Here is a 15,049-nt window from a genome sequence, read left to right on the forward strand (position 1 = left end):
TTACTCCAATTGATTTTTGGTTAAATTGGCAGGAAAACGAGAAAAAATATATTTTCGGGCTTCATAAGGGGTTGCGCTCGGTCTGCAGAAAAGAGCAGACCGAGCGCTGGCATATTTTGGTCAGGCAGTGAGTTGAAGAATTTTGAGCACTCGGTCGGTGAAATTGTTCAGACCGAGCGCGTGCTGAATAAAAACGGACAGTGAGTTGAAGAAATTTCCAGCGCTCGGTCGGTGAAATTGTGCGGACCGAGCGCCCGCGCGTAATTGTGGAAGATATTATTTCGGGTGTTTTAAAAGGAAAGGACTCTGAGGGCAATATATATAGAATATTTCCAAATGTTTTGAGGGTTGGAAAAACACAGCAAATCAAGGCGGAGGCAGCTCTGAAGATCGAAGTTTCTTCTTCTCGTTGGGAGTTCTTCTTCTTCACGATTTCTGAAATTTTATGTTGAAAACTTTGTTAGACTGAATTTTATTATGAGTTGTAGTAGCTAAACTCTCTTTTGTTGGAATTTAGGGGATCCTAACCCCGAAACATGTTTTTGTGATTGAATCGTTGGATGAATTGATTTAGTTTTATGCGAGTATTTGATTTTATCATGGTTTATTATTCTATGTTGACGAGTAGTTAACTTTAACATAGATTCGTAAGTTGTGAAGTGTTGTCGAGAGATAGATTCATGATTAGGACGAGTGATAAAATCCATGGACTTAAAATATGCATAGAAATATGATATTTAGTACATGTTGATAACCATAGACCACCAGGTTGAAATTTGTAGGAATTCAGTGAACGCAAAGCAATCAGTAATGATAAATAATCAAAGAGATTTGATTGTTTCATTAACTTGAATTAGATTGGCATAAACTCGAGAGAGAGTGTGTCGATATTTCAGGAATTCTTGTCAAATTTATGAGTGTAAAAGTAAGTTTAAATGGTCCAAATTCAATTAGGGGGAAGGTGAACCGAGATTCCAACAAAATTCCCTCATATTATATTTTTCTGTGCTAAGCATTGCTGTGGTTTAATTTATTTTCATTCAAGTATTTTTAAATTGAATTCTTTACTTTATAATTTTAGAATAATCAATAATCAAATTTTCGTTACTTTGGGGTATAGAAATTAAATAATTGAATTATTGTGACGTAGTCCCTGAGGACGATACTCGTACTTAGTGCACTTTTCTATAACATGAGTCGTGCACTTGCGATGATTTTGAGCATAAAAGAGAGATAGTTATATTGAATTTAAGTATTAGTATTTGCTCGATCAATACATTGATATCTAGGCAACGTAATAAACACAAAAATTGCAGATCCTTGTCTTGTCTTTACATATCATCAAGAATCACTTCATTTCGACTTCATATGAGAGAGATATGCTCAAAATATCAGACTATGTCAGAAATTCTGCTCTGCAGAATTTCTGTTCCGAACCAACAAATTCAATGTAGTTTAGCAACTTCTTATGCTTCGATTCAAACTTCAACTTGTGAATATGATGTGTAGATCATTTTCTTAGCTTTTCAACGCATGCTAAATAGTTCCACTTGGATAACTGAGCTTCAAGATATGTCCAAAATACCAGAACTGCTCTAGGTCAACTGCTTCTGTATTCTTGCTCGACCGATCAGATTCCATTTGGTCTTGAAACGTCAGTTGATCTACATAACATCCGTTTTTTTCTCAATTGACGTTAAATACGATATGTTCCAAATTTAATTTAATATGCAGTTGTCTTGGCGGCTAATCATTTTTAACATTGATCTGTGAGATATCATCGAAACAATAGAGCTCGCCAGAAATTCAGTTTGGCTAATTTTGAGTTTTGGCTTCCATCTTGAGTTTAACAACTTCACACTCAAGCAAATATGTTAAAAACATAATAACAAGTTTTGTTATCATCAAAATTAAGATTGCTTGTGTTCACAACCCAACAATGTGAAACAATATCATTGGAGTTTTTGTGATTTTGAAAATGATTGTTAATCGAATAATCATTTTTTATAAAAAAAATATTTATTTTAAATAATATTTGATTTATCAGATATTAGTTGATTTTAAAAAAATGAATATAATTTTTTTTTTGCATCGAAGAGGAGATTCATCTATGAGATTTGTGAGAAAATATTATTGGTTTTTTTTTGTGATTTTAAAATGATTGTTAACTAGAAAACAATTTTTTTAAAAAAATATTTATTTTAAAATTATTAGTTGATTTATCATATATTATTTGATTTAAAAAAGTTAATATTTTTCATGAGTTGTATCGGATAGAAGATCCGTCTATCAAATATGTAATATAATTTAATTGGAGTTTTTGTAATTTTAAAATGATTGTTAAGTGGAAAACAATCGTTTTTTACCAAAATGTTTATTTTAAAAATATTAATTTATTTATCAGATATTTGTTGATTAAAAAAAGAATTAATATTTTATATAATTTGGATTAAATAAGAGATCCGTCTATCATATATATGAGACAGTATTTGGAGGTTTGTGATTTTGAAAATGATTGTTAACCAAATAACCTTTGTTATAAAAAAATTTTTTATTTTAAAAATATTAGTTGATTTATCAATAGTTGTTGATTAAAAAAAATAATACTTTTATGAGTTGGATTGAATAAAAGATCCTTCTATCAAATATATGAGACTATGTAGAGTTTTTGTGATTTTAAAAATGATACCTAACCGAATAACCATTAACAAAATATATAAATATTCGTTAAACTCAAATACAACAATTGAGGCATGTAATTTTTTGTATTTTGTCGCACCAAAACAGGCCAGTATAAAATGCTCATTTTTTTAATATAGAGTGAACTTATAATATAAGATGTATGTGTTACTGTGTGACTTAAAATATTAGAGCTGATAATTACCACTAGCATTTATAGTTTTTTATTAGATTAGACACTAATCGTGTGATCATAATAAATTCAAATGTAAATAAATAGGAATTTAATTAACTAATTTAAAATAAATGTATGGGATAATAAATAATTTTAATATTTTTTTAAAAAAAGTAGATTATATGTGATTTATGAAATAAACTAATACGAAACACTAGTACTATCATAAAAAAAAAAAAAAAAAGGAAAGGATCACAAAAGATACCGAAAGTACCTTTTTAATGATTTTTTTTATTTATTATACTTGGTGACATATGAATCATATAAACTTTTATATATATATATATATATATATATATATATAGGGTGCGTGGGGTTCCACGTGCACCCGCGCCTAAAACAACTCCGATTGTCTTGAAATTTTCACGGTAGGATCGTCTCGAAAATACGAATCCAACGATATATCATATGATATAAATTTCAACCTCGGTGTTCGGAAATAAAAAGATGACCGAAAATTGCATACTTCACCTAATTTCCGGTAATCTTCTCATTTCCGATTATCGAAATTAAAATTTATATCATATGATATATCGTTCGATTCATATTTTTGAGACGATCCTACCGTGAAAATTTCAAGACGATCGAAGTTATTTTAGGCACGGGTGCACGTGGAACCCCACGCACCCTAGGTGCGTGGGATCAAAACTCTCTCTATATATATAAATATATATATAAATTTTCAAGTGTTCAACTAATAATGTCAACTTCATGTCCGACCATCAAAACCCGATGCCAGATTTTAGGGGTGCAAAAAATCAAATACAAATATAACTAAAACCCTGCACGTCGGGTTAAAGTCGGCGCCGGATTTTAGTGATGCCAAAAGTCAAAAACAAAAATAACCAAAACCCGGCATATCGAGGATAAAGTGAGCAAAAATTTGTTGGGCATCTTAACACTTATATATATATACATACACACACACAATAATAAAGAATAATTGTTATGATTTATCAAATGAAAATCTTCATTTTCAGATGGGAGACACGGGACAAAGATTTTTCATTTTTATTAAAAAAAAATTATTATTATTATTATTCGTTTGCTCATACTAATTTGTCAATGAACAATTCTGTGAAAAAAAATTTGTCAATGAACAAAGAATATGAATGACAAGCATAGCACAATATATTTCATACTGAAAACTAGTGTTTGCGTCTAAAGTTATTATATCCACCACACATACACAATATTATACACATCCCCCAGAATTAATTCTCAGACAATACAAATTAAGCATTACACACATCACAAGTTATTGAAATTTATGTAGTTTTCATGAACAACAATTTAAGTGATCATTCCTGATCCATATTCAAATTTATGTAGTTTTCATTAACAACAATTTAAGTGATCAATCCTGATCCATCTCCTCGGGCTGATCATCCGGCTTTTTCGAGATCTCTTGTTGTGGTGCATCTGTTGCAACGGTGGTTGTTTCTTCAGCCAATGTGCAAGCCTGGTACGTAGATAGAGATTAGCACGTGATTCGAATTGTTAAACAACTAAGCGATTACTGAATCAGGGAAGTTGGAGTATGGTATACCTTCAAGGTTTCCGTTTCAGCGAATGTAGAAACGACATCTCTAGAACGAGCATGGTATACCTTCAAGCTTGGAGCCTCAATCATGGGTGAGTCCACCACATTAGCAGGCTCGACAACAGCTTTATCATTCTGGAAATTTTGAGAAAAATAGATGTAAAGTTCTGTAAAATGGATTGACATGAAATAATCCAACAATCTTGAGCATACAACAGTTGCATGCTAATGAATCCATTATGTGAAATCTTGTAAACTTTCTCAAACTATTGTCACAACTCACAAGTCAATGTGAAACAGGAATATTACAACTCGAAACTGACAAGGAATATATGCGCTTAAACTAACCAAAATGCATCTGATTTTTATTCGAAAAACAGTAACATTTTGATACCACACAAATTTATAGTTTGTGGTGACAGAAATACAATAATATAAAGTTGGGGATAAATGAAAAAAATACCTTATCTTTTGCCTTGTATCCAACAAATTCTTGTTTCGCTCTGCCAGACGAAGACTCGCTGTATGAATATATATAATGATGATTGTTGCTTTAAGTATTGCATGTAATAATCAGGAACTGGACTAGAAAAGAAAAATCATAGTACCGTTCACTAACAACATTGACATCAGATTCGAGATCTCTTGTTTCATCTTTATCAGCGTCGTCTTCATCCTCCTATACACAATGCATTTATATGATCAACTAGCATATCATCACACCCCCTCTCGTTGTGGATACAATTATTTTGGTAGGGGAAGTTATCATGAAAATACAAGATACCGACTAAAGAAAAATACAGATGCTAATATGGTAATAAGTTCTACAAGAAGTGAAGTGTGTTTTGGAAATGATGCTTAGAACTGAACAAGTAGACAGTTACAGAAACCCAACCTCCGGCAGTTCGGTGTCGGGTGGCCTTTCTTGGAACTGTACGCTAGGTGCATGTTGGAGTTTCGAGAGATTATCAAGAAGCTTTGCTCTTATTGCATCCAACAAATCCTGAGTATTTTTGTTTTCCATGTTGCTAGGAGAAACGTGAAGAGTGTACTCGGGGCCGAAGTACTCTATATACTCGTGCCGAGGCATCTTGTCTGCAAGCTCAACTCCAAGTGCCACCCCTGTCTGCTCATGAAATAGAAAAGTACTATAATAAGAACATCACAACAACAAATGTAACGTACGGTCACATTTAAAATGATGGTCTTATTATGTGCACATGATTTATGCCATAAAATCAAGACAAAAGATCATGTATATCTCTGAGATGAAATCTGGTGTCATATTACAGGTAAAGTAGTTGTAAAATTTTATCCATTAATAGTAGAAATTATAGACGACCATGGAAACTTAATACGCATATAGTGTATACCTCATAGCACCAGCAACGAGCGACATTGCGAATTGTATAGCCACCTCCCCCAACCAAAAGAAGTGGCACGTTAAATGATCTCATAAACCTAACGCATTCTGCATGACCTTTAACTGTGAGATTGAAGCAGCCTAACCTATCCCCAGATAGGGAATCAGCTCCACATTGTAAGACAACTGCCCCGGGCCGAAAAACTTCCATCACCTTACTGACTATTGGCTTAAACATAGATTGATAGCTTTCATCATCAATTCCATCATCTAAAGGAACGTTAACGGCGTAATATTTCCCCTTTGAAAATCCAATATCTCGTATGTCTCCGGTACCAGGGAAATAATCTCCAAACTTATGAAATGAAACAGTCATGACCCTGTCAGTTAGATAAAAGGCCTCCTCAACCCCATCTCCATGGTGAATATCGATATCCACGTATAAAACACGCTGCAGTAATAAAAAAGATATTAAATGACTACGGAATTTGAAATATATTAGACAATTATGCAACAAAAACTGAAATATTACGCGAAATGTGGTTAAGATAATGAGAAGACATACTTTATGATCATCATGTCCCGATTCTCAAACTTCTTCATATTTCCAATATATATTGTCTCGATTTATCACCAAAATGTAGTACATTCCGAGTTTTAAAATTTCGTTTTAATTCTGGCCTTCACATATTCCACAAAATAGCAAGTAATACAGATATATTAGCAATTTTACGTATGAATTAAAGTCCCCCTCATTCATCAAGTCATGTAATATTAATAACAGAAACATAGTGGGGTGTACCTCATGAGTTTTGAGGAGTTCTAAAATTGCTAGAACAATATCATTCACATAGCAGAATCCGGAAGCCTCGCATTTTTTTGCATGATGCAAGCCACCAGCCCAATTCACAGCGATGTCACAATGTCCATGATTTAATTTCACTGCTCCTCCAATGGATCCTCCAGCATAAGTTTGACAGAAGTTATAAAGACCGTCGAAAACGGGGCAATCTTCCCCCACATTAAATCTCTTCAGCTGCCTAGCAACGTCTTGCTGTGCATCTGGGGTGACCCGTTTCAAGAATGAGATATAATCATCAGAGTGAAACCTACAAAGATCTTTATCTCGAGCAGGATTGGGCTTCAAAACATGCATGCTCTGAAGTAGCCCATAATGGACAAGAAGAGAATGAGTCATCCGAATTCTATGAGGTTTCATTGGGTGACCTTGCCCATAATAGTAATTTCCCACTTCAGGCTCGTAAAAATAGCACACTCTTCTCTTGGATCCATCTGCTCCTGATGTTAAAGAATTACCGCCATTATCCATTTATTTCCCAATCTGCAAACTCAAACAACATGCAAAGACAACTATCAGTTTGAAGCAATTAATTAAAAACACGACGTAAAGTAAGCGAAAACAATAGGAATGAGTCGATCATTGCGTCTCAATACCAATAGTTACCAAACATGGCCAAAATGCAATATCAACAATAATTTATCTAGAAATAGAACTGGTTTTTTCATAAGATTCTATCATTGAACCTTCTGTTTCAAGCTATAAATTTTAATTAAAGCTTTCAAGATTCATTACTGTGTTTCTATTATTCTACTTCTTCCTCGGACGTACTTTTGGGTGGGCTATCAGTGATTGTACCGTTACGAAAATTTCAACAAACATAAATGATATAGAAAGTCTACGACATAGTTATTTAGGGTGCAAGGCGCACAAAAGCGCCAGGGTGCCCTGGAGCCTGAGGGGCAAACCGAAGCGCACCCTTTATCGAAGAAATGCGCATTTGACATAAATTTTTAAAGTCCACATATATAAAGTAATTTATACTACAATAACATAAATTAAATATAATTCACAACAATATCAAACAATAGATATAAAACACTGAGTAATATATAACTTAGCGTAAATCATAAGTGCATAACTAAAGAAAAACTTCAATCATCTGAAATGCAATATTAGTAAGTCACATAGTATATTAAGGAAAAAAACTTAAAATATCTAAATTATCAAATCCCTCTTCATCCTCCTCCTGAAAGATTGAGAGAGATGAAGAGACTGTTGTACGCGCCCGTCAACATGCACGCAGACGGCATGGTTTTTTTTATTATTGAATAAAAATGGGCTTTAGTAATTGGGCTTAAAACATGCTTGGGCTAGGGTTTTTTTTTAATTACAAATAGAAATTGCATAAAGTTTTAATGAAGCTCTCGCTTGCGCTTCTCGCCTGCCTTGGGAATCTGCAGAGGCGCAAGCTTTAGGCGCGCCTGTTGCAATACATGCGCCTGGGTCAGTGTCCAGGCGCAATGGCTGCGCCTGTCGCAGCTAGGCTAGCGCTTTTAACAACTATGGTCTACGGTGTTACGTGCTCTAAACAAGCACGTTTATGAATTTTTATATTAAAACACGTGTTAGTTTGCGTCTCAACCATTCGTCTACAACTTGCTAAGTACTACTTATACCGTTATACGGTTGTGAAATATAACAGAAAATGTTGATCGATTTCATCGATCTCCATTAATTTACAAATGGACAAGGGCAAATATAGTTATGCTTCCCGTTAAGCTTGTGTTTTCCGAAAAATGCCTAAAGAGCTTCGAAAAGACAAATAATACAGTAATTTTCCAAGATCATACAATTTTATTGAAATATAAATGGTTTCCATCTATCATCATACTAATTTTTCAAGGGAAATATAGGCTAGAATTTCACTGAAACCAATCTGAGATCATTTATGAGATATCCTACCGAGAAATCATTTAAATGAACACATAAATATGTGTTGTTCACTCGGATTTAGCAAGTGAAAACACAAAAAAAAAAAAAAAAAAAAAAAAAAAAAAAAAAAAGAAACAATTGGCTGACAATTAAAACCCCAAAAGGTCGTCAAATACCTCAATCACCCAAACAAAATAACTCTGAAACAAACCCATAGAGGGGTATAAAGTGCGGGCTGTAGTCTGCCCAATTAAACAAGAAAATGCGGGCTGCCCCAACTGCGAGGGGAAAAAAAAAATAAATAAACTGCTCGGATTTCAAGATATTCCATCTGCCCAGACTTTAAAAACACACAAGATACTAAAATTTGTCAAATGATTTGGTACAAAAACCTGGAACGACCACACACACATAAAATCTGCAACCTCTAAATTGTCTTTCTTTTTGTAAAGCTTCACTCCCCCGTTGAAAATCTAATTAAAAATGCATAAAACACACATGCACAACATATATATATATATGTGTGAAATTTTCCTTCAATAACCTCACATATATAAAGATATATCATTCAAAAGATATCATGACAATTATATATACAAGTCAATGAAATGGATTTCAACTTGCCTTAAATATTTCTTAACTGACACGAGAACGATCCCGGTTGTGCAGGGTTTTCTACCCGAACACTGAAGATTTTTACCCCTTCTTGAAAACCCTAAACTGCTCTCTCAGTCTCTCTTTTTTCCCCTGATGTTTCTGTCTTGCGCTACTTCGGGTACGTAGGGTTTTCTATTTTTGCATTTTGTTTTTTCCCCTTAAAAGTTGCTAATAAAAAGTTTAAAGTGTTATCTCTAGTTAAAAGTGCTAAGACATTATTATTATTATTTTTGAAACTGCTAAAACATTATTTTAAAAATAGGAGAAAATATTTTTTTTGTCCATTAACTTGTCCAATTTTTCGGCTATTTTGGTCCAACAGATGACATGACACCGGAAAAATGTTGACTTATCAAACTGCCGATTCATCAATTGTACCAAAATACCCGAAAATTATAAGTTAGTACACCAAAACAAAACTTTGAAAAGTTAATGAATCAAAACCAAAAAATTGTCAAGTTAAATGGACAAAAAAAAATCATTTCCCCTTCTAGAAAATAATTTAACTAGATTTATGGCAATTAACATTAATCAGTAGCTAATATAGGAACACATATAGTATGCATAGGAAAGTATACACAATATTGCTCCCCACCGTTCGTTAAATCATCACACCATACGTACGGAAGATTTAGTCCTTAAGAACAAGAAACTATCAACTCTATAGTTGCTGCAAGGGAAACATGCATGGCTTGGCAACAAGTTATTGCATACAACAACACATCTTCAAAGTGTAGATTATATATAGTGAATATATATCCTCTTTCTATTGTTCTAGTTGGTGTGGGTGACGCGCCCTGGGCAAGGATTTGATGACAACACGGGCATTCGATAATTTCCAGGTATTGATCTATTTAAGAACTAACTTTAGTTTATCAGTCATGGAAATACCATTTCAGTATATGTAGATCGCAACATTGACTCTTCATTACAAAGAGCAAGCCTGCAAAATTTTTAGGAGTTTGTATCTTCAAAATTAATAGTTATTTGATTCAATATTCTTCTGTTATTTTTATTTTTCCTTTTGCTTCCCTTAAATAATTTTAAACAGCTACACATTTTTTACATTAAAAGTTAACATTCTTGACATTAAAAGTTAGAGAAGACATCATTCTTGTAACACTCGGAGCTGTATAAGTTACGAAAATTTCAACAAAAAGAAATGATATAGGAAGTCTATGGTGCTATGTGTTCTAAACAAAGCACGATTATGAATCTTCAGATTAAAACACGTGACAGTTTGCGTCTCAACCATTCGTCTCCAACTTGCTAAGTATTACTTATACCGTTATATAGTTGTGAAATATAACAGATAATGTTGATCGATTTCATCGATCTCCATTAATTTACAAATCGACAAGGGCAAATATAGTTATGCTTCCAGTCAAGCTTGTTTTTTTCCGAAAAATGTCTCCCACATGTTAAATTTGTTAGTGTTCTATTTGCTTCATTTGGAAAAGAGCTTTGGAAAGACTAACAATCCAGTAATTTTCCAAGATCATACCATTTTACTGAAATATAGATGGTCTTCCATCTATCATCATACTAATTTTTTACGGGAAACATAGGCCAGAATTTCAGTGAAACCAATCTGAGATCATTTATGAGATATCCTACTAGAGGAATTCCTTTAAATGAACACATAAATATGTTTTGTTCACTTGCAAGTGAAAATACACACAAAAAAGAAAAAAAAATGGCTGAAAATTAAAACCCCAAAAGTCGTTAAATGCCTCAATCACCCAAACAAAATAACTCTCAAACCAAACACATAAAGAGGAGCAAGGATTCAATCACAAAAATACACAAGATAATCGAAAAAATAAATCTATAAAAAAACCTCATGAGTATAAAGCAAAGAGCGATTATCAAAACTCATGTGCGAAAGTGAAACACGAAATCAAACCACTCATGCATGACGATGCAATAATCAACACTTGCATGTGCATGCAAGAGCAAGAGAACTCGAATCCTCCGATCGAATTCAACAAAAAGCTTCAAAATTTTTCGGACTAATTTTCTTTTCCTGAAATGGGTGCCCTCCAAATGCAGCATTAATGGTCTTATTATTTCAGTTGTTTAACCAAAATTCACAAGAAACAGATTCTTGATCCTTTCCAATGAAAGAAACCGGAAAAAATTTGAAAACCCATTTGATCTGCTGCACTTGGGGAAGTGAAATCAAACAAAAACAATCTGAAATTCACGCGATCGATGAAAACTACAGAGATCGAAGATGGAATAGAGAGTACCTGAGGAAGAAAGGTGCCGCCACCTAGATTTCTGTGCAAGGGTTTTCTTTTACAAATTTTCTTAGAATTTCTTCGGCTTATATATAGACAGTGTATTTGCCAGGTGGGTTATGTGGGGCTTGGCCGCCGGCTTCAAAATTGCACAGATTTTGGTAGTTTTCGTTTTTTTTTTAAAGAAAAACTTTGGTGGTTTAATGTACAAATTTATTCGTTTTTTAAATAAGAAACCTTGTATAATTAAAGACAAAAAGTTTATAAACAAATTTCTTATTTTATCTTTATTTAATTCTTGGAAAATATAGCTGCATGTTTTTTTTTTTAATATTTAGTTAATAGAGATATATTCGCAAGAAAAATATTGTCAAATGTAGAAATTATTGAACTATATATTTGAGACAAGAGAAAAATGAAAGAAAACCTATATAATTGAGTAATAATATAATACTTTGTTTTATGTTTTATTATATAATTTAATAAAGATATATTTATTGATTTTCTTGATTTTTTCAATAAATACAATATCACCAAATCTTATTAGGAGGGTGTTTGGCTAAGCTTATTAAAAACAGCTTATAAGTTGTAGGAGCTTATAAGCTGTTTTAGGAGCTTATAAGCTGTCAGGTCTTATTTTAAAAATAAGCTGTTAAAGTGTTTGGGTGAACTTATTCTAAACAACTTAAATATGTTAATGTGTTTGGTATTATAAGATCTTTTTATTGTCAAAATTACAAAAAAAGTATAATATTACGAAAGCAATGTAAAATAGTAATATATACACAAAAATATTTTAAAATTTATTACAAATGTTAAACATATATTAAAAACATTAAATTTTTTTTAATTTTAATTTTAAATTTTTTTTGATAAATTATGTACAAAAAATGGGCAAAGGGCAGGGTGAAAATTTAATAAAATATATAAGGATAATATGAAAAAGTAAAATATCAAAATAAGATCTTTTCTAAAAAAGTAGGGGTCACTTTACTTTTTTAAAAACAGCTTATAAGCTGTCAAACAGCTTATTTTGACAGCTTATAAGCTGTTTGACAAAAAAATTACCAAACAGATTTAAAGAGCTTATAAGCTCACCCAAACACTTAGAAAAGATATTTAAATTTTCTCATTATCTCATAATTAATGTTAAACTAAGGAATAAACAATGAATTAACTTCTAGAACCGACGATTGATTTATTTTAAGTATATTTATTGATTAAGAAAATTGTTTGGTTGATTTTTTATTTTTAAAAAAATAACTCTTTTCTCATTTAATATTATTTCATTTCAACATAATATTGAATTTCTGATTATATGATGTACTTGTTAATTAGTTAGTTATTTTTTTTAATCCCTAGTGTAATTTTTTATTTTATCTTTTTTTTTTTGTGATGCATCATATGTATTTTCTTAAAATGAATATTAAGACTAAAAATTAAAGGATGCATATTCTTATTGCTTAATATAAATATCAACTTCAATTAATAAAATTTTGCAACAAAAAGTATTTTTATATAAATGAAATATCGCTATGGATACAGGGTTTGACTCATGAATGAGATGATAAAATATGATCAAATGGACCTCTGAATAATGTGAAATGGGGCTCGCTTCGAGATCAACCTTTTTTTTTATTGAGATGATAAAATATGAATAACATAACGATCATAAATCAATATATTTAAATATGACAATGATAATGGTAAAGAGGGGGAAATTGTTTTAGTAAAACAAAGAAAATCATATCTTCCATCAATTCTCACTCTCCTCTCATTTTTTCCAAAAAAAAAAAAAAACATTAGTATCTACGTCTCTTTTTTCGGATTTCATTCTCAATTGTTGTGATTCGCGAGCCTTGCCACATACCACCATTGAAAATGATTATGAAGTGATATATTTGCAACTCCAAGAGTTTACCAGTTTTTTAATGAGGTGAACAGGGATGGTTGTATATATGGCAACTTGATCCATTAGATTCATTATCTGCTTATGATAATATAAATTTTTTTTTATTTAGATCTCCTCGATGTAGTTAATAAATCTTGAGCATCAACTCGATAACTTTATTTTTGACATGTTAAGTAACAATCAATTCTTCGAGGTTGTGGGAATTAGAGAGTTTGCTAAAAAGATTGTCCAACTGAAGAAACATTAATGATTGTATTTTTTAGTATATTTACTTTTGAAGTCAATATTGTTATACTCGTTTTATGACTATAACTATAGAAAAAATGTTTTTAGCAATAAAAATTATCAAAACTTTACTCCTAATTGGTTGCGAGAAGATAGTAAATGATTGTTTGATACCATATATTGAGCAAAATATTTTTAATATAATTAGTAATGAAGCTATTATTCAAATTTTTTTATGACGTAAAAAACTGCAACTGCTACATTTCAGTAGCACTAGGTAAACCCTTAGTAACATAATAGCTTGTAAACAACACTAGTCAGGTAAACTGCACTAGATAAGCTCTGTGCAACAGATTAGTCCAAAAAAGTGTTGGTAAGGAGAATCGAACATCTGACCACGCTTGCATCTTTACCAAAATTTATAGCTGGTGGTAATTGTGCAACTCAAATCTTTTAAACGCACAACAGCCCAAGCTCATGGTTCAACCGTTCTATCCAACAGAGATAATTATTGCACCCCAACAATCTATTGGAAATATATCTTTATAAATCTTGTGTATATCTTTTGTATTATTTATTTATTTATTTCCTTATCTCTGTCTCATGAGATTGTATATAAATATACATTGTATCTTTATTTCTGAATATATGAAAAATATATTCTCCAAACATTTCTACATGGTATCAAGAGCTTCCGGCCTACGCCACTAAACCCTAGCACTACCACCACGCCGCCGCCGCCGCCGCCCCTCCTCTTCCAATATTTTTTTCCGTCGATTAACATGGCTACTGCACCCGGTCCGGCTATCACACTTCCGATCTCCTTCAATGTTGTTGCTCATGCGCCTTTGAAACTGACATCCACAAACTATTTTTTCTGGCATCTCCAGTTCATGACTCTCCTCACTGATCATGATTTCCTTGGATTTATTGATGGATCTTACCCTTCTCCACCACGGAACATCCTCGTCGTCGTCACGCCGGCCACGGCCACCGCCGTTGCCGTTCCTGCCACTTCTTCTTTGAATCCTGCGTATACCGCTTGGATCCGTCAGGACCAATTGATTCTGAACATCATCATTGGATCCCTCTCTCCTTCCTTGATTTCATTTATTGCTACTGCCACCATTGCCGCTGATTCCTGGACCACTCTTGCCAATACCTATGGCAAGCACTCTCGTGGTTGCATCACTCAACTCAAGACACAACTTTGGAATCCGGTCAAGGGATCCCAAACCATCACTGAATTCATGCAGTTCATCAAATCAAAGGCTGATGAATTGGCCCTCATGAATGATCCGCTCGACATCGAAGATCTTACCATCGAAGTTCTGCATGGCCTTGATGATGATTACAAGAAGCTTGCTCATGACATTCAAGCCCGTGACACTGTCATCTCGTTTGAGGAGCTCCATGAAAAGCTTCTCAATCATGAGGCTCATCTTGTGGCTTGACAGG

The 15,049-nt window shown here is 32.8% G+C and overlaps 1 protein-coding gene across 2 annotated transcripts; it reads right to left on the reverse strand.

Annotated features, from left to right (window-relative positions):
• Positions 1-4,086: 4,086 nt before the first annotated feature.
• On the reverse strand, positions 4,087-11,566 carry LOC140865061 (histone deacetylase 19-like). 2 transcript variants are annotated; one of them, XM_073269565.1, is made up of 8 exons: positions 11,464-11,566; positions 6,623-7,162; positions 5,831-6,271; positions 5,353-5,583; positions 5,066-5,136; positions 4,921-4,960; positions 4,464-4,592; positions 4,087-4,376 (listed from the first exon to the last, which is right to left on the reverse strand). In XM_073269565.1, exons 2-8 carry the CDS (start codon positions 7,148-7,150, stop codon positions 4,272-4,274), a joined length of 1,545 nt encoding a protein of 514 aa, XP_073125666.1. In that variant the 5' UTR covers positions 7,151-7,162; positions 11,464-11,566; the 3' UTR covers positions 4,087-4,271. The 2 variants fall into 2 exon arrangements, with proteins under 2 accessions (XP_073125666.1, XP_073125665.1); XM_073269564.1 differs by having other exon boundaries at positions 4,921-4,978.
• Between the last annotated feature and the right edge of the window lie 3,483 nt (positions 11,567-15,049).

The sequence above is a fragment of the Henckelia pumila genome, chromosome 4 (genome assembly GCF_033568475.1).
Source record: "Henckelia pumila isolate YLH828 chromosome 4, ASM3356847v2, whole genome shotgun sequence".
In the NCBI taxonomy this organism is placed as follows: Eukaryota; Viridiplantae; Streptophyta; class Magnoliopsida; order Lamiales; family Gesneriaceae; genus Henckelia; species Henckelia pumila.

Bases quoted from the DNA above. Each gene is read 5' to 3' on its own strand.
- LOC140865061 (XM_073269564.1), bottom strand. From the start codon at position 7,150: ATGGATAATGGCGGTAATTCTTTAACATCAGGAGCAGATGGATCCAAG. The intron at 6,272-6,622 runs GTACACCCCACT...TTATTACTGCAG, and splicing joins AACTCCTCAAAACTCATGAG to CGTGTTTTATACGTGGATAT. The intron at 5,137-5,352 runs GTTGGGTTTCTG...CATTGTGTATAG, and splicing joins CCGACACCGAACTGCCGGAG to GAGGATGAAGACGACGCTGA.